At 43.7% G+C, this 25,388-nt stretch overlaps 1 protein-coding gene across 6 annotated transcripts in view; it reads left to right on the top strand.

Annotated features, from left to right (window-relative positions):
• Positions 1-25,388, top strand: part of RGS6 (regulator of G protein signaling 6) — a 413,592-nt gene that overhangs the window by 234,507 nt on the left and 153,697 nt on the right. For all 6 annotated transcript variants that reach the window (XR_009556626.1, XR_009556627.1, XM_060262314.1 and 3 more), the window contains exon 3: positions 19,567-19,666. Coding sequence is in view for 4 of the 6 variants with exons in the window: in XM_060262314.1 (XP_060118297.1) it covers positions 19,567-19,666 (100 nt within the window). In the remaining 2 variants the exon portion in view is untranslated. The remainder of the gene's footprint in view (positions 1-19,566; positions 19,667-25,388) is intronic.

Here is a 25,388-nt window from a genome sequence, read left to right as displayed (position 1 = left end):
AAAAGAGATCAGGTTAGTTTGACATAACTTGTTCTTGAGAAACCCATGCTGGCTCTTAGTAATCACATCCATTCTTTCTAAATGTTCCAGGACTGACTGTTTGATGATTTGTTCTAAAACTTTTCCAGATATAGGCGTCAAGCTGATGGGTCGGTAGTTACCCGGATCCTCTTTTTTCCCCTTCTTGAAGATAGGGACAACATTCGCCCGCCTCTAATCTTCTGGCACCTCTCCTGTTCTCCAAGAATTCTCAAAAATAATAGCCGAAGGCTCAGAAATTACATCTGCAAGCTCTTTTAGAAACCTTGGATGCAGTTCATCTGGCCCTGAGGGACTTAGTTTCATTTAAAGAAATTAGGTATTTATGTACTACCCCTATGCTGATCCTAGGTTGGAACTTCATACCCTTCTTATATGTTCTGTTGTTGCCATGTTGAGCACCATTTCCCTCAGAAGAGAAGACTGAGGAAAAGTAGGAATTGAGCAGTTCTGCCCTCTCTTCATTACCTGTTACAATTTCACTTTCCTGCCCTCGCAATGGGCCTACCATGTCTTTGCTCTTTTTCTTACTCTGAACATAAGAAAAGAACCCTTTTTTGTTGTTTTTAGCATCTTTGGCCAGCCTAAGCTCATACTGAGCTTTTAGTTTTCCTTACTTTTTCTCTAAAAGCACTGGTGATTTGTTTATATTTATCCTTGTTGTGAAACAGTGCCACAGAATAACATGCAATGCTTGTGAGGTGTATTGGGATAGCCTCTTAAAGAGGTAGTATACAACATCATCCTTTGACCTTGCGCTTCTCCCAGCCTGCTTCACCTCTTTGGGGCAGCCTGTCAGCTGCATTCTACCAGGGCTTGACTTGCTAAAACATTTATTAGTAGGGTGGCCAGACCATCCCGGTCACCCGGGAAAGTCCCAGTTCTGGCCCCCAATTCCCGGCTCCCGGGCTGGCTATACCGGGACCATTAGAGGTCCCAGTTTAGCCAGCCAGAGAGCCAGTGGGCCGCGGGCGGGGAAGGCGGCGAGAGAGGGAGGGAGCGTCCCTGCGCGTGCGCAGGGAGATTGGCGGCAGTGTGGCGGGCTCTGCGCATGCGCGTGGACGCTCCCTCCCTCACTCGCCTTCTTCCCCGCCCGCGGTGCCCGGCAGCGGTGGCGGAGGCTGGGGAGGCGGCGGAGAGGCCGGCGCTGGTCGCTGGAGAGCAAACAGGACAAAATAAATAGGCTGCATTATGCAGCACAGTCTCGCTGGAATCTCACTGGAATCTGACTGGCTTCTCAGCGTGGAACCCGTTCTCTCTAGTCTTCTCACTTTGAAAAAAGTTAAAAAAGAGTTTTATTTAACTTTATTTCCCCCTTTCCCTCTCTATAAATAATCTTGGTGTTTCCGGCGGTGATATTTGGGGGATTTTTGGGGACGTCACAGGAAGTGCTGTGAAGTCACTTCCTGTTTCCGGCAGTGGCATTTGGGGGAAATGATGTCATTTGGGGGAAATGATGTCACAGGAAGTGATGTCACTTCCTGCTTCCAGCAGGTGGTGCAGGGGAATGATGTCACATGAAGTGATGTCACTTCCTGTTTCCGACAGGTGGCGTGGGGGAAATGATGTCACAGGAAGTGATGTCACTTCCTGCTTCCGGCGGTGGCGTGACATCACCGGAAGTGCTGTCACTGGAAGTGAGGTCACTTCCTGTTTCCGGCGGCGCGCGCTGTGCGCGCACGCACACACATTCCTTCCCCCCTCAAGGTGTCCCTGGCTGGCCTGCAGAAATTATGGCCACCCTATTATTAGCCAACTTTCTTTCTTTTGGACCTAAAGGCTTACAAACATAGATAAAACATATAGGATAGAATATATTAACATTAAAAAGATTAAAATCACTGCACAGGACTGCTACTAAACTTAATCAATTGCAGTCCTGAATAAAATGTCTTCAACTGCTTCCAGAAGATCAAAAATGAGGGTCACAGGTGGACCTCCCTGAGGAGGTTGTTCCATAACTCTGGGACTATTGCTGAAAAGACCCGCTGTCATGTACCCACCAAATGACTTTCTTTGGTCATTGTCAGGAGGGACTGTCAGGAGGGTCTCTCCCTGTAATCTTAATTCCTGGGCAGGGACTTATGGGAGAAGATGGTCCTTCAGATAACCCAGTCCTAAACCAAGTAGGGCTTTTGAATTGGGCTTGGGAACTGATCAGTAGCCAGTATAATTGCTATAGAATCATGTTTACATGCTCCTGATAGCTGGTCCCAACCAACAGGCTAGCCACAGCGTTCTGCTCTAGCTGCAGTATCCAAACAGTCTTCAAGGGTAGCTCCAAGTATAGTACATTGCAATAGTCAGGTCTGGGGCAGAAAAGGAATCCCCCAATACCACCTTCTGACCCCCCCCCCCCTGCCCTTGGACTAGAAGAACCGTAACATGTTGCTCTCCAGTCCTGGTAACAAGAAACATTTCAGCAGAATACTGTGATGGTGAGTTATCAAGGCCATTGGGAGAGCCAGCAGAACTAGCAAGGTCGCACTTCCCCTGTCTAGGCATGATCGTTCAGCATGCCTAATCATATTACAAATTCCCCTTCGATTTCTTTGATCATGTGGAACAGATTTCTTGTTCTTCCTTTTTTATTGTTCTCTTCGACTTCATTACACAGGTTATTATAAATATAATATTATATTATAAAAACCTGTTTTTTGGAATGCTGCATTCAGACTTTTGATTCTGTTTCTGTCACCTTTTACATTTCTTTCTCATCACTCTTTAACAGCTTTAAGAGTTTCATCAGTCATCCACCCAGGCTTTTAATTTCTTTTTGCTACAGGAACAGTATTTGCACATTCTTCCTATCTCTGGTTTCAACCCATAGTTCTTCTGGTTTGTATGCACCTGGATTTAGAAATGCAAATCTGTCCTTTACATGGTCTTTAAACTCTTCAGAAATGATGCTTAGATTGTATTTTGACATTATTAATGTTCTGATGTTTTTCTTCCATTTTATTCTGATTTTCAACAATTTATGGTCTTCACCACAGTTGGCTCCTGGTCTTGTTTTAGCAGAGAAAGGAGAGCTTTTCCATCATCTGCTTCTGATTATGCAATCTGTTTGATTTCTATATTGGCCTTCTGGTGATGGCCATGTACACAGTCATCTGTTTGATTGCCTAAAACATGTATTTGCAATGAACAAATTATTGTCTTCACAGAATTCTCTGCATTTCTCTACTGCTTCATGTTATGCTTCTATCCCAGATCTTCCAACAAATTGTTCCATAATTAAATGTAATTAATAGATAAATGGATAAAGGGCCCAAGCAATCCAATGCTCAGCACTTTGGGTCCTGCTGCTTCCAGTGAGAGGGAGCTGCACCAATGCATAGCTCAACCATTTAAATAATTGAAACTTAAACATGCTTCTGTTTAGTTGGATCTTGTCCTCCCCAAAGGCCACTCAAGGTGGAAAATAAGAAATGGGTTTTCTCCATGATAGACATTGATATGAATCAGTGGAGGAGAAAGATTTCATTGACTTATTGCTTTTTAAAGATGGTGTGGTCCTAGGAGGGGTGGAGGGTGGTGTTTGGGGTGCCTGGAGCACAGGAGCTTGCAGCAAGTTGGGAGGCAGTCCTGTGTAGGGGTGTGTGTTTGGTTTGCTCAAAACACCCCCCCCCCAAATATCTTACCAGTATTTTCTGGGGGGGGGGGGTTAAGCTGAAAAGAAATTAGTTTGTTTTTGGCTACTGATATAGCTGAGCCTTAATAAAAGCCCATATCTGACTTTTATTTGAGTGCAGCTGTTAGAAGGTAGTCAAAGAAACTGCAGTCTCTTTGAATGCCTTCTGAGTTCACTCACCAAGTCGCACTGTCACTGCGGCACAACTTGTATAAAGCATTTAAAGAGGGTTTCTTTAAATGTCTTCTCCAAACTATGCTGCTGCCACTGTGGCGCAACTCGGCGAGTGAATTCAGAAGGCATTTAAGGAGACCACAGCCACTTTAAATGCCTTTTCCCCCTCCATTGAGAGTAATAGAAGTTGGGGTACCTTCTTTGGCGGCCGGTAGAATTGGACCTCCTAGTTCAATTTTTTTAAAACTTGGTTGAGGGGGCGTTTTGAGGAGAGGCACCAGAAGCAATGCAGCAAAATTGGTTCCTCTACCTCAGAAAACAGCTTCCCAGAGCTCCAAATCAATTCTCCATTATACCAAATTGATGCTCCTATTATACCCAGATCCCAGTATCATACAGTATTTGGATTCAGGAATGCTGGGAAATACCAATATTTACCAGGTTCAATATAACCAAGCCTGAAAAATACCATGTTGTTGTTTTTTGCACACCCCTAGTCACATTTCCATTCTCCACACCTCTGAGCAAGAAGCACTGAACACGTGAACAAATGAATCTGCCTTATACTGAATCAGATCCTTGGTCCATCAAAATCAGTATTTTCTACTCAGACAGTTTGGGGCTCTACAGTGTCTCAAGCAGTGGTTTTCTCATCACCTAGTGCTTGGTCCTTTTAGCAGAATGTGCTGGGGTTGAACCTGGGACCTTCTGCATGCCAAGCGGATGCTCCACCATTGAGTGGAGTCCCTCCCCATACACCACTGGGCGATAAATCTGTCTTTTTTTCTCATTAATCATTATACAGCCACCATCCTGCTGCAGACAAGAAGTGCAGCCACTTCTCCTGCACATTATTCTTGCTGCCAGTCTCCCTTTCCATTAGCTGTTTCCCAATTTCTGCACACCACCGGTTTTAAGGCACAGCCCAGTAACTGGGCCCATCCCTGGAGCCTAACACTGCCTTTTCCTTGCCTTGCCACAGACCCAGTGGGAAGCCTTCCCCGCCTAGGGCTGCAGACAGAGACCGCTGGCCATCCTCTTCACATGTTGTGGGTCCCTGGCAATACCTGAATCACAGGTCTATCCTTAAAACCCTCATTTTCTTAACTCCTGCACCTAGCATCAGTCTACCCCACAACCCCAGTGTTTTCCACCTCCTGTTCAGGCCCCTAGCCCCCTGGGCAGGGCTAAGTCACAGATATCCTCTAAGACTTCCTGTTTTATCTCATTTTCACAGTACAGTACAAATGAAGAGCAGCCTGCAGTCATGAACGTGAGTCAGCAGGACTGAAAATAGACCCAAAACATTCTCAGACACATTTTCCATCTGGCATGGAGACAGTGAAGGAATACAGAAAGTGACAGCAAAGTCATTTCTAGAGCTAAAGACTGAAGAGTCCTCTGTGATAGTGAATGTGGACAATGTGACATTATTCTTTGCTATGAGCTACAGTTTCACATTATTATACTGGACTGACCCAAAGCCGCTTATCCACATCCAGGTTTGCTCTCATTGCCCCACATGTTCCTATTTTCAATATTACTAAGTTCCTCTGTATTTTGAATGACATGTCTGATTTAATTTTTTTGTATGATGTCTGATTTTGTTATCATCATGCAGGGGCAGATTTGGAAGAAATAACAACCCTGGGGAGGAAAGCTTCAGAACAGGGGTGTCAAACTCATTTGTTATGAGGGCCAGATCTGACATAAATGTGTCCTTGTTGGACCAGGCTATGTGCATCATAAAATGTGATACCAGGTAGTGGAGATATAAACTTTATAAAGGACACAAACATAATTAAAGATCTAAAAAACCCTTAAAACATATTTAAAATATTAGCACTCATTAATCTTAAATGTGCTTTCTTTGTATCTCTCTTGTGTAATGCAGGAAAATGGGCAAAGGAAAGCTCTGACTTTTTCCTTCCTTCCCCAGGGGACGGGGGGGGGGGAGCCTCAGCCAATAGAAGGAAGAGAGGCTTGGCTTAGTAGCTCTGCTGTGCAATTGAGAGATCCTGGCAAACCAAGCTATCCCTCTCCCCCTTCCTCCCCAAGGGAGGAGCCTCAGCCAATGGAGAAAATAGAGGCTTTGTTCTGTAGCTCCTGTGCTATTTGAGCAAGCCTGGCAAGGCAAGCTTTATCGCAAAAGGAAGCAAGAGAAAGGGAGAAGAAAGCAGGCAACAGACAGTTGCTTGGGGGCCTGATAGGAGCCCTCTGGAGGTCTGATTCAGACCCTGGGCTGCATTTTTGACATCCTTGCCTCAGAGTCTCACCCTTCCGTGCTTCTTGTCAGCTTCAAGGGAAAGTCAAAAAGTGCCCAGTGGCAGCAAGAAATGCAGGAAGAGGGAAGCACCTTCCTTCCCCTGTGTAGAATTCAAGGTTGAGTTTTTATCCCAATCTATCTCAGGGCAGCAGTTCTCACCTCCATCATTTTATTCTCTTAACAGAGAGAGAGAGAAAGAGAGAGCGCAACTGGCAAAAGGTCATAAAATAAATGATGGCTGAAAGGGGATTTACATACTCAACATGTGATTTGCTGTTTTGATCCACTTGATTTATGTATCAATGCAGTGAAGTCTGTCAGCATATGCTTGCTAGTAAGACTTCAGGCTGGAGTCTAATGCAACTGACAGTTCCTGATAGCTTCCCTTAGCAGGTGCAAACCGGTTCTGTCCAGAGGACTTGTGCTTAAGCAGAATGACTCAGCACTGTGTGCTGATTGGTGCTTGTATATAGCCATGTGTATATAACTGAGGAGAGTCTGTATAGTGTATCCTCTACTATCATATGTATTGTCTGGCAAAGCACTTTGGTCCAGGGTATACCAGGACAATTATAACTTATATATCTGTAAATAAATGTATATAGTTTAGCACAAGTCAGTGTGCTGTATAATCTTAAGCCTCTTGAACCCAGAGCATCCCAGCGAATACGCCGACAAAGTCATACACTATACAACATCTCACCTTTTTCAGTATTCCCAAAGGTGTTTGCTTCCTGTCCCAAAGCCAGCCTACAGTTCTTCTTCATTGTAGCATAAATCGCAAACTAAGTTGAGTGATGGTTGATACACAAATGGAGAATGTACAGCTTCATTCAGAGAATGCCTGGCCAAATTTGGAATCATAAACAGATAAACTGAAACCACGTAATATCTGTGAATATTAATGAAAAACTAGTTAATTCTGGGAAATACTGCAGTGAAACGGATCCATGCAGACCTCGTTAAGATCTAGGCACTCCTGAATCTAGGCCCTTCATATGGGACAAGTTGTTTCCTATGCTTCCTTACCTGGTTCACTGAACTAGCACACAGCAAACCATATGTGCCACGTACCCTAGCAGGAGATCATCTTGTGCATGTTCAGGAGCATTTAGTCCTTGAGTCCTGTACATGATACATTTTCCCAGATATCAGGTTGACAGGCAACTTGGATTTCCATGATACTTTCCAGGCTCATGTGAACCTGATTAGGATGCAGCATGTGAAAGAGGCTCCCTGCACCCCACTTTTTTTTCCAGAGCTCAAATGGCCTTGGAGATTAGCTGTTTGCCCTGCTGAAGAAGCTTAATGTGTGGTCCCTCAGAAGCATTACATTTCCCCAGTGGGCCAAACTGTAGCTCTCCAAGGACATTTCATGTTCAAGTCTAAGTTCTCTCTTTCCTTGTGTACTGTAGTTGTGATCTGAGTTGGGCCTGTTGGAAATATATATCTGTTCTGTATGTCCTTTGCAATGTTCTAAAGTTCCAGTCATTATAGGGTTAACACAGTGCCTGATTCCCTATTGTCTGCATGACCTAGGAAGAAGATACTGACGGCTGTCAATCAAGGTCTAGAAGCGGGAAAACCTGTTTTGTCTGTTTGGTCAGTCAGGTGATTTCCTTTGTTCAGGCAGAGAGGTCAAGAAGAAGGAGGAAGTAGCCTCCGTTAAGTATGTGGTTTTCTAGTGTAAGGATGTAGTTCTTTAGTGTTTGTTATTTTCACCTCCCAGTACCCTTTCCCTGTAGTAATAAATATGTTTTTGCTTTCATGTTAAATGCCTCTCAATGATTATTTGATCCAGTGATCCATTGCACTATATGAGATAAACAATTCCCTAACAAAATTGATAGCAGAGCAGATGGTTTTTGCCATCAAGCTGGTAGCTTATAGCATGGACTGTTTTTTGAACTCTAAATGATTTTTTAAAATCTGGATCACCTTTGAGAGCATTTAGAAAGCAATAGGCAAAAAGCTGCTATGCTGTGCAGACAAGCCTCAATTTCAAAACGACGCCTTTTTTTCTCTTGCCATTACTGAGAGCGTTCTGACTTCAATTAGCTTTGAATTCAGATTTTCTCGATCTGGAAATGCTGCTACTTTTGTCTAAAAGCCTCGGATGTGCTAGAAAGAGAATTTTTGGAGCTTTTTAACCCTTTTTCTTTGGATTACGTCGGAGACCTTGGAAGAGCCTTGCTGCAGCCACGCGCACGCACATTCAGTCGCCTTTTCTCTCCAATGAGGAAGGAAGAATCTTTAACCCTGCCCTGCCTGATTGCTGTGAAAAATGTCGAACCCAGGGAGAGGAGCCACTGGATCTTCTGTTTCCACATCTTCAGGAACAGCCACTGCAAATCTTGGTTTTGGTACCGTGAGTAACCTACCAGTGATAGGATTTAGTACCCTGAAATTAACTAAGAATAATTTCTCATTCTGGCTCTCGCTCATAACGCAAAGACTTGAGATTTATGGAGCTGAAAGAGTTTTGTCTGAAAATCCCTCTGAGAATGAGCAAGAAAAATCAAATTTTAAAAGGCTAGATGGTTTTGCAAAAACTCTCATTTTAGAATCTCTTGAGGCATATGAAATTCCTGCAAAACTGCAAAATTCCTCTTAAAACTGCAAAAGAAATGCTTGAATGCCTAAAAGATAAATATAACAAAACTCCCATAAGCACTATTCATGATTTAAAGGGCAAAATATTTGGTTTTCCTGTGCAAGAAGGGGAGAATGTGACTAAATGTCTGAAGGAATTTATGTGCATGCAATCCAGACTACAGGAGCTTGGTGAGGCTATTGCAGAACAAGACTTAATCTCAACTATATTGAAAGCTCTACCCAGTACTTACAAGCCAATTAAGATGATTTTGAAACTGAAAAATGATTTGAGTCTGGAAGGCCTGTTAAATGCTATCAAGGAGGAAGCAGCCTCCAGATCTGGTGACAAGGACACTGAACTGTCTGATTCTATGTCTGCTTTAAGCCTGAAACCACAGTATAGGAATAAGTCAAGAAGAGATATAATATGCCGTAGATGTGGGCAAAAAGGCCATATCGCAAGATATTGTAATAATTGTGATGCTGCTGTTGAACAAAGGAATAGCAATTTTAAAGCACATGTTTCAAATGAGGCACCATCTCATGGCCATAGAAATAAAGCAGAAGTGATTGAACACAAAGTGACCGTCCCATACACTCCACAGTGGAATGGGAGCGCAGAAAGACTTAATCGTGTGTTACAGGAAATGACCAGAGCAATGCTCATGCATTCTGGATTACCTAAAGGCCTGTGGGCTGAAGCTATAAATACAGCAACATATATCCACAATAAAATACCTTCAAAGGTAACAGGAATTACTCCGTTCCAGGCTTGGTTTGGCAAGAAGCCAGGACTTAAGCATATTAAAACTTTTGGAGCAAAAGCCTATGCAGATGTTCCTAGAGAAAACAGGGGGAAGCTTGATGCAAGGACTGGGTTCATAGTAGGATATCCCTTAGTGAGAAAAGGCTACAGAGTCTATGATGCAAAGCTGAATAAGACTAAACTTTGTAATGTGTTTGTGGATGACTGTAGTTTGTCTAAAGCACCCTGTGTACTTGAATCTGATCCTGAGGTTACTGATGATGCTTCTGAAGATTGGTATAGTGGGTTACCTGTAGTGACCACCGGTGAACCGGCAGGTCTACCTTCTGAAGACTCTATTGAAACAGAAGGGGAAACGGGGACAGCACCGCGGGGAGCAACAGAACCTCCACTCATTTTAAGACAATCAGAAAGGAGCACAAAAGGGCAACCACCACAGAAATATGGATACTGTGATACTGTGAGATCTATAGAGACTATGAAACCTAAAGAGGAACCCAAGACTGGACACAAGTGTGTGATTTACCTAATGAAGAAAAGGAGAAATGGATTCAAGCAATGGAACAAGAGATACTATCCTTTTATGAAAAAGATGTACGGACTCTTACAAAGTTACCTGTAGGAAGAAAGCCTGTTGGATGCAAATGGGTCTACAAAATAAAGAACAAAGATGATGGAACTATAAATTTGTACAAAGCAAGACTAGTAGCCAAAGGCTATGCACAAGAATTTGGAACTGATTATTCAGAGACTTTTGCACCAGTTATCAATAATGCTATACTTAAAACACTACTGAGTATGGCAGCATCTAGAAAAATGTTCGTAGAGCACCTAGACATTAAGACAGCATTTCTTAATGGTGAGCTATCAGAGGAAATCTATATGGAAATACCTGAAGGTTTTCAAGTCTCTGGCAAGGAGAACTATGTTTTCAAACTCAACAAAGGACTGTATGGTTTGAAACAGGCTGCAAAAAGTTGGTATGACAAAATAACTGGACTACTACAGCAACAAGGATTTGAGCAAGGGAAAGCAGAACCCTGCATGTACATAAGACTCAAAGATGGAGAATATCAATATATTCTGGTTTACATTGACGATTTGGTTGTGAGCTGCAAGAACAAAGAGGACATTAAAGACATTGTTGAAAAGCTGAACAAAGAGGTTGAAGTCAAAAGACTTGGAGAGATTAAACACTATCTAGAAATACAGATTGAGAGACTCAACTGTGCCAAAGACGAAAGATTATGGACTTTATAGAATCTTGAACCTGCATACCTGAGAGCTCAGGGTGGTCAACCACTCAAAGACATTGGGGAGTATAGAGAAGCTATAGGAAAACACCTGTACCTGAGTAAGACTACCAGACCTGATATTACAGCTGCTGTTGGAATACTGAGCAAAAAGGTAAGTTCGCCTAATCACCACAATTGGAATGCAATAAAAAAACTTGCCAGATACTTAAAAGGGACTATGGACTTAAGACTATAATTGAACCTTCTGAGAATCCCAGACTAGTTGGATACATGGATGGCAACTATGCAGAAGAATCATGCAATTACAGATCAACTGGCGGATACTTGTTCTTCTACGGAAATGGATTTGTAGAATGGACTAGCAGAAAACAGACTATAGTGGCACAATCTACAGCAGAAGCTGTGTGTCAGCAGCCAGTGCCTGCAGTGAACTTGAATGGATTTTTCATCTGCTGAAAGACTTCAAGATAAACGAACCTGTACGTATTGTAATGTTTGAAGATAATCAAGCGTGTACTGCTATATGAAAAGGGGAAAGTAGAACAGCCAGAGGTAGATCTATTGGTATTAAATGTGAGCTAGTGAAAGATCTACACCAGAAGGGGGTGATTAAGATAAAAAAATTGTTGTACAGAAGCTATGGTAGCTGATATACTTACAAAGCCATTACCTTGTGCTAGATTTGAACGTTTACGTGAAATGATGAATCTAGTTGATGTGAATGTTACAGTGAATAATGAGTAATGACTATTGAATGTATAATGACTTTGGCTTTAGACATTGAGAAGGGGTGTTGGAAATATATATCTGTTCTGCATGTCCTTTGCTATAGGGAATCAGGCACAGTGTTCCGGTCATTCTAAAGTTCTAAAGTTCCAGTCATTATAGGGTTAATACTGTGCCTGATTCTCTATTGTCTGCATGACCTAGGAAGAAAATACTGACTGCTGTCAATCAAGATCTAGAAGCGGGAAAACCTGTTTTGTCTGTTTGGTCAGTTAATCAGGTAAGTTCCTTTGTTCAGGCAGAGAGGTCAAGAAGAAGGAGGAAGTAGCCTCCGTTAAGTATGTGGTCTTCTAGTGTAAGGATGTAGTTCTTTAGAGTTTGTTATTTTCATCTCCCAGTACCCTTTCCCTGTAGTAATAAATACGTTTTTGCTTTCATGTTAAATGCCTCTCAATGATTATTTGATCCAGTGATCCATCGCACTGTTTGAGATAAAGAAATAGAATTTCAAACAGAATTCCCTAACAGGGCCCACATACACTGGAGAGCTAGGAACTCCCAGACCACATCTGTTGAACTAACTCAGGGATGTACTGGGAAAAGTATGATATAGTTAGGCCCTTGAGAGTTCTTGTATAATGCGCCAATGAGAAAAAAAATCTATGCACTTTCTCTCCTCCGTGCATAATTTGATAAACATTTAACAGATTCACCTCTCACTCCTTTCCCCCTAAACTAAAAAGCCTCAGGAGGGTACTCCCCTTGATTATTTTAGTTTTCCCTTTCTGCACAGTTTCCACTTCTACAACATCCTTCTTGAGATGGGCAACAGCTGTATATAGCAGAAAGATGCTGCTAGGTCTTCTCTAGCATACCTTGTTTTCCTGGCTCACCCCTCCCTGTAGGAGAACAGTGGCGGTACAGTGGAAGACCAGAGTAACAAGGTAACTGCGCCTGAAAAAAATTTCTCACAATACTCTTAAAAGTATCAAAACATTTTTACAGGTGAATAAACATACAAATAGTAACAATAATATAAGTACATGGCATACAAGCACAGTATCCAACAAAACAAAAGTCTATTTAGCTGTGTTACTCGAAGTTTTCTGTCATTAAAAGGTAAATTGTTTTGGATACCTTTAAGAGTATTGCGAGAATTTTTTTTCAGGTGCAGTTACCTTGTTACTCTGGTCACCCCTCCCTGTAGCAGTTCCTTCAGAGCTTGAAAAAAATTATTCCCAGAGTCACAAGATGCACATGGAGTAAAACTCACATGAGTTAGGACACTGGGAGAGGGGTGGTATTGTTCCCTTTTTGGTCTTCTGTCAATGGAGCTCAGCTCATGCAGGAGTCAGGAACAACTTCCTCCTTTCCCTTCCCCACTGCCTCCTTAGGAGTCACATGACTTATTTCATACAGCTGATGTAGTTCTAAGGGCAAACTTTCCAAAGGTCCAAAATGGATAATGGGGTAATGGGAAAGCTGGGAATAGAGTTGCCAGCCTCCAGGTGGGGCCTGGAGATCTCCTGCTTTTACAAGTGATCTCCGGCTGGCAGAGATCAACTCCCATGGAGAAAATGGCTGCCTTGAAGGGTGGACTCTATGACATTGTAGCATGCTGAGGCCCCTTCCTTCCCCAAACCCTGCCCTCCTCCGAATCCATCTCCAAAGTCTCCAGGTATTTTCCAACACATACATGGCAACCCTAGCTGAGAGAACCCATGACCATCAGGACTTTCTGATGGTGGATCACAGAATCAAACCCAAACATTTTGTATGTGAATGCCCCCTACGTACGTAGAATCATAGAATCATAGAGTTGAAAGGGATCTCCAGTGTCATCTAGTCCAACCCCCTGCATAGTGCAGGAAACTCACAAATACCTCCCCCTAAATTCACAGGATCTTCATTGCTGTCAGATGGCTAAGGAAGGAGAACCCACCACCACCTGAGGAAGTCTGTTCCACTGAGGAACTGCTCTAACGATCAGGAAGTTCTTCTTAATATTGAGCCGGAAACTCTTTTGATTTAATTTCAACCCATTGGTTCTGGTCCTACCTTCTGGGGCCACAGGAAACAATTCCACACCATCCGCTATATGACAGCCCTTCAGTACTTGAAAATGGTGATCATATCACCTCTCAGCCACCTCCTCTCCAGGCTAAACATGCCCAGCTCCTTCAACCTTTCTTCATAGGACTTGGTCCTATGAAGTGTACCCTAGGTGTTAGAATACTTGCCATTTTGTTTTCTCTCTCTTTTCTAATAATCCCTAACATACAACTTTCCCTTTTCACTGCGCTACCCATCACACTTACTGCTTTTACTCCTTCCATGGACTGTGTAGTCACACAGAGAGCTTTCACATCCCTGAACATCAGCCCAATTTTATCAGCCCAATTTCAGTCTTATGAAGAGAGTGATGTAAATATATATATGGATGTCACCCTGCTTAAGGCGGCACTGTAAACACAAAGTACTAGGCCAGTTCAGACTCACTTGAATGGCCTTGGGCACTGATGGGAAGTTTAACGACCTTCACCCAAGGTTGTTGTGAGGGCAACTATGTTAACAATTGCTTTAAAAAGCATGCTAGAAATGTTACAGATGTTAATTTTTCTTCTGTGTAAATATGAAAAGACAGTAGTGGGCTAATCAGACTCACTTGAATGGCCTTGGGCACTGATGGGAAGTTTAACGACCTTCACCCAAGGTTGTTGTGAGGGCAACTATGTTAACAATTGCTTTAAAAAGCATGCTAGAAATGTTACAGATGTTAATTTTTCTTCTGTGTAAATATGAAAAGACAGTAGTGGGCTAATCAGTTATGTAACCTTATAAGATATGAGGCGAAGTTCCAGACAGTTATAAGGTCATCACATGATGTACTGTGTTGCTTTGAAATAGTGAGTCATCATCACCCACATGTCTCCAGAGATAGTATTTGGAGCAGAGCAATGACACTGTTTCAATTATGAGCTTACTAGAAGGCTGTGATAAAATGTAATTATTGTAAACTGAAATCTTTGGCTAGTGCTTGAGGAACTACCAGTGGAAATTCCCAGAAAAATATTGAAATATGTTTTGCAATTAGAAAGTAATAGCAGCAAACCTTAGCAGTATGCTCTACCATTCACACGTGGCTTGTTTGCTGATGAACATGAGTGAAATAATAAACTGAAAACCGTTTAAGGGGCAAGGAAGAAATCTCAGGGACCAGTCTGAAGATGCTTATGAAGAGAGACAGAGTGTCTGATTATTCCATTGGCTATTGCCTTTGTATTCTACCAGTACTAACAGATGAGGTGAAGTAGAAGGCCTCTTCTGTTGCTGCGAAGTGATCCAGTGTCCCTTTTGCTAAGAAGTGATCCAGTGGGCACCAAAAGGCACCACAGGCATTAAAAAGTGGTAGCAGAGGGAAGAATTTGATACAGCACTGTCAGGGCCAGTGCTAGGTTTTCTGCCACTGGAGGCAGACCCCAGCTCAGTGCCCCCCCATCTTCTTTTCGAAAAAAACATTTGCACGCACACTGTGTGCATGCGCAGCACAATGTCATCACAAAAAGTGATGTCATCAAGCAGCTCCCCCATCCCTCTCAGGCTTTCAGTTTGGGGTGGGAGCTGACAGTTGTGTCCCGTGCACCTTGCAAGGCGTGCGGGATACAAGCCCCTTCCCCCTGCTCAGCCTTCCTACAGCGCAGGCTGATTGGGGCATGGAGAAGCCGATGGTCGCCTCCCCCACGCCTTTCAAGGTGCGCGGGATGTGAGCCCTGGCCCGGCTCATGGGGGGGCACCCAGCAACACCCCCAGGCGGGATGGCGCCCTAAGTGGCTGCCTACCCCCACCTACTCCCACGTGCTGGCTCTTAGCGCTGTGCAGGCATGTGGCTGTGGATGAGCTGTCTCTTCCCCCATTGTAGATGGCTTGTCTCTATCCAAATAATTCAAATATATCTCCAGGTTGTCTGTGCATTGCATATGTGGATTCTTGATGTGTTTATGTTGATGCCATCTTGGGCTCATGTCTTTGTGCTGTGAAAAATGAGTGACATATACTTTACTTTTCTTAGTCCTGGAGAGCTAATGAAGTTTAATGGTTATCATTATCATGCTGATTGACATCAATGGCCTTAGAAGGTCTTTTTGGCCCTGGCCCCAGCCTAGTGGAACACTCTTCCTAGTGAGATTCGGGCCCTGTGAAACTTAGCTCAGGGCCTGTAAGATGGAGATTTTTTGCTGGACATAGAGTTGAGGACAGCGATGGTTGGAGAGATCAGTGGCCTCTTGTGTTTCTTCCCCCTTCCTTTATTCTCCACTTTCTCATGGCTAAGATCCCACATGAGTGGGACATGGTTCCTATGTCAACCACCCAGTTGTATGCAGGATAGATGTTGTCAGACTCTGTTCATTGATACTATTGCTGAATGCTGATTACTAACCAGATTGATTAACTCACATATATGCTCACAAACATGTGCTAGTAGACTAGGAGGGGGGGGGGGGCAAGTAGGGAATAGCCAGATAATAGCTTCCCAGGGACATCAAAGGTTGTTAAGCATTCTTTGAAGTAGAGAATGCCTGGCAGATTCTCACCTCCTCCCTAGAGGCAGCAAGGACATTGCCACCGGGAACTGTAACAACCAACTGTAGAAGATAAGGGGGAGCCGTGTGAAAAGTCTCACATGCAAAAGCAGCCTTTGTTTCGGGAAATGGGGGGTAGTTGTAATTGCTTTGATGTAGAATGTTAAATACCAATGATTCGAACTGCTTGCCATCAGTTCCAATGCCTATCACGTTGGAGTAACTTTGGAGTATACAATAAATGCAACTTTGTTTCAAATAATCAAGTTTGCTTATTTTGGGAGCTTCAATGAACCTTCGCTGACAGATGTCTGATGCCATCTAGTAGTAGATTGAATTTGGCATTTTTGGAGTGCACTGCATTGTATTTTGTTATGATGTAATGTGGGGCAGAGTGGTAAAGCTTCAGTACTACAGTCCTAAGCTCTGCTCACGACCTGAGTTCAATCTTGGCAGAAGCTGGGTTCAGGTAGCCAACTCAAGGTTGACTCAGCCTTCCATCCTTCTGAGGTCGGTAAAATGAGTATTATTATTATTATTATTATTATTATTAATTTCATTTATATCCCGCCCTCCCCCACCTTGGCAGGCTCAGGGCGGCTAACAGCAATCCATAAAAACACACCATAATAAATAAAACATTAGAATTACATTATAGAACAATAAAACATTAAAACATTAAATTAAAAACCAGTCTAGTAGATACAATTATACTGCGGTATAGATCTTTGGACCGCATTGGCGGATCTTTAATTACCATTTTTCTTAGCAGTCCGAATATGCTGATTTAAAAAGGATGGTCTTGCAGGCCCTGCGGAACTGTTCAAGGCTCCGCAGGGCCCGCACCTCCTCGGGGAGTCGGTTCCATAGGGTAGGGGCCGCGATCGAAAAGGCCCGTATTCTGGTGCTCTGATATTTAACTTCCTTCGGCCCAGGGATAGTCATTAAGTTTTTCCCCGTTGACCTCAGTGCTCTCTGGGGTTCATATGGGGAAAGACGGTCCCTCAGGTAGGCAGGTCCTCGGCCATATAAGGCTTTAAAGGTAACGACCAACACTTTGTACTGGACCCGGTATATAATCGGCAGCCAGTGCAGTTCACGTAGTCCCGGCCATATATGCTCCCGTTTCGGGAGTCCCAACAACAGCCTGGCCGCCGCGTTCTGCACTAGCTGCAATTTCCGGGTCCGGCACAGAGGTAGCCCCAAGTAGAGGGCGTTACAGTAGTCTAGTCTTGAGGTGACCGTTGCGTGGATCACTGTTGCGAGGTCCCGGCGCTCAAGGAAAGGGGCCAACTGCCTTGCCCGCCTCAGATGGAAGAATGCTGACTTGGCAGTGGCTGCTATCTGGGCCTCCATCGATAATGAAGGCTCCAGTAAAACACCCAGACTCTTTACCTGGCGCGCTGCTTTCAATGGCGCACCATCGAAGGCCGGGAGAGCTATTTCCCTTCCCAGAGCGCCGCGACCCACGCATAGGACCTCTGTCTTCGCTGGGTTCAACTTCAGCCCACTCAGCCTGAGCCATGTCGCTACAGCCTGTAATGCCCGGTCGAGATTCCCTGGAGCGGGGTCGGGCCAGCCATCCATTAGTAGATAGAGCTGGGTGTCATCTGCATATTGATGACAACCCAGCCCAAACCGCCGGGCAATCTGGGCAAGGGGGCGCATATAGATGTTAAACAGCATCGGGGAGAGAACTGCTCCCTGGGGCACCCCACAATCCAGTGTGCGCCTCTGGGACCGCTCGCTCCCGATAGCCACCCTCTGTCCCCGACCTAGGAGAAAGGAGGAAAGCCATTGCAAGGCCAACCCCTCGACCCCAATGTCGGCGAGGCGGCGCGTCAGTAGCCGATGGTCGACTGTATCAAATGCAGCCGACAGATCTAACAGCATCAGTACCGCAACGCCGCCCCGATCCAGTTGCCGTTGGAGGTCATCTACTAAGGCGACCAGCACCGTCTCCGTCCCATGGCCCGGCCGGAAACCAGACTGACATGGGTCTAAGACAGAAGCGTCATCCAGAAACCCCTGTAGCTGCAACGCCACGGCCCTCTCAATAATTTTACCTAAGAACGGTAAATTGGACACCGGCCGGTAGTTTGCCAATTCGGCCGGGTCTGCTGTAGCTTTTTTCAGGAGAGGGCGGACCAAAGCCTCTTTCAGAGGTGTTGGAAAATGCCCCTCTAAAAGGGATCTATTTATGATGTCCCGTAAAGGGCATCTAAGCTCCCCTTGGCAAGATTTAATCAGCCAGGAGGGGCAAGGGTCCAGATCACATGTTGTCGGGCGAGCAGCAGAGAGGATTCTGTCGACTTCCTCCAGGCTGAGTGGGTCGAAGTGGTCCAGCACTAAACCTGAAGACAGGCACGGAGCCTCAATTTCACTCACTGTATCTAATGTGGTAGGCAGGTCTTGGCGGAGCAGCGAGATTTTATCTGCAAAGTATTTCGCAAATGCCTCACAGCCTATTCCTAATTCTCTAACATTTGGTTTGCCTTGTGGCAACGTTGTAAGATCCCCAATTATTCTAAATAATTGTGCTGGGCGCGAGTTTGCAGATGCAATCTTGGTTGCAAAGTAATCTTTCTTTGCAGCCTTGACTGCCACCTCATAAGACTTCATAAACGTTCTATAGGATGTTCTCGTTGCTTCGTCCCGAGTATGCCTCCACTGCCTCTCTAGTCGTCTGAGCCCTTGTTTCAGCTGGCGTAACTCCAAGGTATACCATGGAGCCAGCTTCGTGCGAGGGCGCAGAGGGCGCCGGGGTGCAATTTCGTCGATAGCCCTGGACAGCTGGCCCTGCCAGATTTCCACCAGGTCATCGAGGGAATTGCCAGTGGGCCAGGGATCCCTTAGGGCCGTTTGGAACCGTTCCGGGTCCATCCAGCTGTCCAGCTTGCTGGGAGGAAAGTACAGATGACTGGGGAAGGCAATGGCAAACCACCCTGTAAAAAAGTCTGCCATGAAAACGTCATGATGTGACGTCATCCCAGAGTCGGAAACAACTGGTGCTTGCACAGGGGACTACCTTTACCTTTAATGTTTTATATTCTTTTTATGTATTTTATTTTATGTACTATATATACACATGTTGAATGCCACCTTGAGTCCCACTTATGGGAAATGGAGCAGGATAGAAATTAAATACATAATTATTCGTATTATTAAATGTAATATTCTGTACATTTTATTATATTACTTTTTATATTATCAAAAGCCATGTCTTATTGTATGTTGTTCAGAAACCTGCACTTGATTCAACTGAAGTTGATTCAGTAAAATGTTTCCTTTCTTCTCCCATATTTGACTTGTTTCAGAGGATCTTGATTATTTGTTTTCTTGATCTGGCTATTTGCTTAATTTTCTATTTGCTTAGCACCATCAACCTGGTCGATTTGCTTCTTTTGATCATAGTTCCATGAAACAACTGAGAAATTGTTCAAATGGTACAAGAGCCTTTACTGATATCATTAAGTCTCTTTTGTCAATGGATTTGCAAGATTAATATTGTTTTGTCTCTTGCTTGTCAGATAGAAGACATCATTACAAGAATGCAGGATGACAAAACAGGAGGAGTACCCATCCGAACTGTTAAAAGCTTCCTGTCAAAAATCCCTAGTGTTGTCACAGGTATGTGTGAACTATGGTATGTTGCCATTAATGTTCCCAGGAACTAAGATCACAGGAAGAGACCCACTATCTTGGCTGTCCCATCAACCAGAGAAGCTGTGTCACCCCCTGACAGCTTTATTGAATATTCTTGCCTTTAATTGGGGAAATAAGAACAAAAGGCAGAGACTGCAAGAGGTAGGAGTAGGAGGCAGGATCAGGCTATCAGTGTTTACAGAGATAGTTCACTGATACATCCTGTATTGGAGCCAAAAACCAGACCAGATATGAAAAAAATAACTTTTATTAGGAAAATAAAAACAAAAACTAGATATACATATAGATTAAAACGTTTGTACCAGAACATGGAATAAAAAGGTAGTCATGGGTATGATAGAAGGTGGGGGGGGGGGATATGGGTGATACATTACCAGTCTTGGAGAGCATATAAGCCGGAAGCTCAAGAAGAGGAAGGTACATGAACCTGACCAGCATTTCCACATACAAACACCTGATATGGACCAGGGGTGTTGTCTTTCTCTTTTCAGGTGCCCAAAGCAAGACACAAACACAGTTCCAGGCAGATACAACTTTTTATACTATTTTTGGGGATGTGAGTCTGAATTCCTGAGCAAAGAGGGAGAAAGTTTCTCAGCTTTGATTGTTGATTCCCAAGATTCACCAGAATGTATGGGAAGTATTCTATCAGGATGTTTTCCCAGGTGCAAACTGGCCAGTTGATGCTGATCTGGTTGATCCCTGATCTGATTAATTACTTTGGGACTATAATTTTCCTTCGATAACCCTGGAAGAATCATACAAGTTGTTTACCAGAGAACAGCAGTCAGAGTTGTTTATACTACAAAGGATTAAACGCTCGGAGGGATGAGAGCCAGAGGCAACAAGGAGTTACAGAGCAACGTATTTAGGGAGCTTTCACACTCCAAAGACAGACTCAGCAGCCTTACATACTTACTGAAGGAGAGGGGGCAGAGTACATGTCATGTAGATCAGGTCTGTTTCTTCATCTCCTTTTACCATTTGCCTATATCTGTGTTATTGAAACATAGGCACACAAGTACCCATTGCCTAGGTGCTCTGTATTGTTCTGCAGGTGAAAGTGTACATAAGCATTGCACATTGTGCTTGTAGATGTATTCCACTTTGGGGTATGCAGGGGCTGTTACAGTTGGTCTTTTGGGTACATGGGAAAGGACCTTTTCAGTGGCAGCCCCATGGTTATGAAAACCTGCCAAAGAGGTGTGTCTGGGCCCCTCACTCTCAATCTTTAGGAAGTAGCTGAAGACCATCTTATTCATGATGGCATTTGATTAGTTCTTCTGCCTACTGGCAATTGATTTCAGCTAGTGGTTTTTATGTATTTTATTATTATTTACATTGAGCTGCCTTAAATTCCTACTGGGTACAAAGGTGACTAATTAATGTTTTTTTTTTTAAAAAAAGTAGCAACTGATTTAAAGATGTGGCACTGTAACAGTTGTATGTCCCAGTTTATTTGGATGTTCTTAGTGGGAGCTGTGAGACTGCTGGGTCCTGAGCAAGACTTTAAGGGGAGAGATATTGAGCACAGGTTGTTCAGCTGTGGGAACAGGTTGCACACATACATTGGTTTATTTAGACATTTACATTTTCATCCTTCTTTTCTTCCCAAAGGGACTCCAAAACTGCTTACAACTTCTCTGTTCCCCCTCTTTATCCTTGCAACAAGACCCAGTGAAGCAGGTTAGCATAAAAATGTGTCACTGGCCTAGCAAGTATCATGGCAGAGTAGATATCTGAGTGTGTCTCCTAGTCCAGCAGTTAAACCACTGCATTGCTGGTTCTCAAAGCAGGGCTAGGTGCTATAGGAAGAGACTCTGGTAATGCCTGTGATTTGTTACAAGAGTGTCCTGATGGTGAGCTGAATGGCTTGTCAAAACATGTCAACATATATAGTTGTTGTGTTTTACAGTTACTTGGATAATGTACTGTATTCTGCAATAAAACAGTACCTCCTCTGTCTAGCAACCCCAATATTGGCAATTGAAATAAATTATGCTAATCAAAGTTGCATAATTATTGCCCTCTTGGTATAATTTGTGTAGATGTCCATTGTCTTTTTTGCTACTGTGAATTCATATGGAATGCCACTCAAAAGAAGTCTAATAATTTCATTAAAAATCAAGTAATGTTCTTAGCATGTATTCCTATTCAGTTATACGCTACAAACTTTCTTTGAAATTGAGTGAATGACTATGAAGATCTCTGTGTGCACATTGGAGCCCCTCTGTGGCAGCAGAACTGTTTGATCAGTTCTTTTGCCGTTTTGCTGCCCGTCCACACTGGAAGAGAATTTAAGGGAAGGAAAGAAGCTTAGGTTCCATGTTTAAAACCATGTTTTGCACTCCACAACACAACTGTAGTCATGAAGATTTTCAGCTCTCCTGTGACTTCAGCTGCATCTGCAGTCCCCAGATACTATGTAATATCATAAGAAGTTTTCAAGATTAGGCTTTCTGGAAGAGAGTCTTTTGCCAAGAATTGGTTCTCTCTTTAAAAAAAAAAAAAAAAAAAAGCTCAGTGATGTGAGTCTAATGGCATGTTGGCAAACTTTATATCTGAAAGTTCCTGGGGAAAAAAAACAACTGCTTCATTCCATTTGAAAATGTATCTCATGAACTAAAGGGCAGAAGACACAAGTCAAGTTGAGTTGATGAATATTTAGTCAAAAGGGATTGCTGGTTTCCTACTTTAATATTCACAGGCTTGATTAAGCAGTCAGTCTAGCTGTCATTAGGAGAACAAAGTAAAAAACCAAGATCATGTGTAAGCTGATTATATTTATCCTTCTGCAAGACTCGGGTATTCTGGAAACTTGACCTCTTACATTCACATAGAGCAGTAGCTGCAATTGGACTTTCCCACTTTTTAGCTTAATAAATGTACTGTTGCACATTTTGTTATGCAGAGATGAGATTATGGCTTTATGCTCTGCTCTTGATGTGGAAGAGCACTTGTCATCACCACCAGCACTGGATGAAACTGAGGGAAATGTTATTTATTTATTTTTCAGATTTTTCTTTCACCCTCCCCAAAGTGGGCTCAGGGCAGATCACAGCAAAAATGCGGTACTTCCTGCTAGGACAAATGATTGTCACATAGAAGGTGACTGTCACAGTCGTGCGTGGTGTCCTCCCTGCTGTATTTGTTACTGCTGGTGAAGAAAAAAGAGGAAGAATGTATGTGCATTTGAAATAGCTATTTGATGTGTGTGTGGGAGCAGTCACACAGCCCTCATTATTAAGTTGAACATTTTGTACATAGCCTCTTGATAGAAACAAACCTCAGACCCAGTGCAGAGAGAACAAAGAGGTGACATATAAAGGCCCTAAATAAATAAAATAAGATTAGCAAATTTTTGATTTGTACCTGTTAGTAAACCCTGACTGTAGTTGTCAGGTTGCAGCTTGGGGAACCTGGGCCTTTAGCAGCTCCCTAGTTGCAAAGGAAGCTTAAGCTGTGACCCCTCCTGTCCTTCTTCCTGGGTCCACTAGGCTTGCCAATCCCCAGGTCCCAGCGGGGGTTCTTCCACTTTCCCAGGTTCCTTCCCGCCCCAAGTCAGCTGGCCGGCGGGGGGAAGCCCCGGAGGCTTCAGTCTCCGATTGAAAGGCTTCCTCTTGGGACGGTGTGTCTGTGTTACTTTGAAGAAGTTGGCTGTAACTCGTGAGTAGAGAGGCCAATCCGTCGCTTCAGAGTCGCCAGAAAGGGGGGGGGGACGGAAATGTCTGCTGAGCACTTCATTATTCCCTATGTGGAGATCAATTCTCATAGGGTATAATGGGGAATTGATCTAGAGGTTTTGGGGGCTCTGGGGGAGCTGTTTTTGGAGGTACATATGAACATATGAAGCTGCCTTATACTGAATCAGACCCTCGGTCCATCAAAGTCAGTATTGTCTACTCAGACTGGCAGCGGCTCTCCAAGGTCTCAAGCTGAGATTTTTCACGCCTACTTGCCTGGACCCTTTTTAGTTGAAGATGCCGGGGATTTAAACTGGGACCTTCTGCTTATCAAACAGATGCTCTACCACTGAGCCACCATCCCTCCCCACCACATTTTCAGTATAGTATCTAGTGCCTCTCCCCAAAGTACCCCCCAAGTTTCAAAATGATTGGACCAGGGGGTCCAATTCTGTGTGCCCCAAAAGAAGGTGCCCCTATCCTTCATTATTTCCTATGGAAGAACATAAGAGAAGCCATGTTGGATCAGGCCAATGGCCCATCCAGTCCAACACTCTGTGTCATACAGTGGCCAAATACACACACACACACTGTGGCTAATAGCCTCTGATGGACCTCCATATTTTTATCTAACCCCCTCTTGAAGCTGGCTCTGCTTGTAGCCGCCACCACCTCCTGTGGCAGTGAATTTCACATGTTAATCACCCTTTGGGTGAAGAAGTACTTCCTTCTATCCATTTTAACCTGACTGCTCAGCAATTTCATTGAATGCCCGCGAGTTCTTGTATTGTGAGAAAGGATACAAACTACTTCTTTCTCTACTTTCTCCATCCCTTGCATAATCTTATAAACCTCTATCATGTCACCTCGCAGTCGACGTTTCTCCAAGCTAAAGAGCCCCAAGTGTTTTAACCTTTCTTCATAGGGAAAGTGTTCCAACCCTTTAATCATTCTAGTTGCCCTTTTCTGGACTTTTTCCAATGCTATAATATCCTTTTTGAGGTGCGGTGACCAGAATTGTACACAGTATTCCAAATGAGACCGCATCATCGATTTATACAGGGGCATTTTGATACTGGCTGATTTGTTTTTAATTCCCTTCCTAAAAATTCCCAGCATGGCGTTGGCCTTTTTTATTGCAATTGCACACTGCCTTGACATTTTCAGTGAGTTATCTACCATGACCCCAAGATCTCTCTCTTCGACAGTCTCTGCCAGTTCACACCCCCTCAACTTGTATTTGTAGCTGGGATTTTTGGCCTCAATGTGCATTACTTTGCACTTGGCCACATTGAACCTCATCTGCCACGTTGACGCCCACTCACCCAGCCTCAACAGGTCCCTTTGGAGTGCCTCACAATCCTCTCTGGTTCTCACCACCCTGAACAATTTAGTGTCATCTGCAAACTTGGCGACTTCACTGGTTACTCCCAACTCCAAATCATTTATGAACAAGTTAAAGAGCATGGGACCTAGTACTGATCCCTGCGGCACCTCACTGCTTACCGTCCTCCACTGTGAAGACTGCTCATTTATACTCACTCTCTGCTTTCTATTAATTAGCCAGTTTTTGATCCACAAGAAGACCTGTCCTTTTACTCCATGACTCTCGAGCTTACTAAGGAACCTTTGATGAAGGAAGACATTTAAAAAGGTGTGCTGTCCCTTTAAATGTGATCGCTCAATTATGCTTGTCACACCCTTGTTCCTGGCTCCACCCCAATGTCTCCTGGCTCCACCCCCAAAGTTCCCAGATATTTCTTGAATTGGATTTGGCAACCCTAGGGTCCACTGATCACTTTCTTTCTTTGGTTTCCAGTTTTGTCACTGGCTCTGCTCCTGTGCATTGAACATGACCCTGAAATACAGACTTTTAGCCACTGAAACATTCCCATAGCTCTAGGACTAGGAAAACCTTCATCTGGTTACATTCTTTGTGAGACAAATCAAAACCCATCTGACAGGGGAAGAAGGCAACCACTACCACTGAGAAGGAAGGGCTG

The sequence above is a fragment of the Heteronotia binoei genome, chromosome 21 (genome assembly GCF_032191835.1).
Source record: "Heteronotia binoei isolate CCM8104 ecotype False Entrance Well chromosome 21, APGP_CSIRO_Hbin_v1, whole genome shotgun sequence".
In the NCBI taxonomy this organism is placed as follows: Eukaryota; Metazoa; Chordata; class Lepidosauria; order Squamata; family Gekkonidae; genus Heteronotia; species Heteronotia binoei.
The sequence above is the reverse complement of the archived record's forward strand: the minus strand, read 5'-3'. Positions and strand labels throughout refer to the sequence as shown.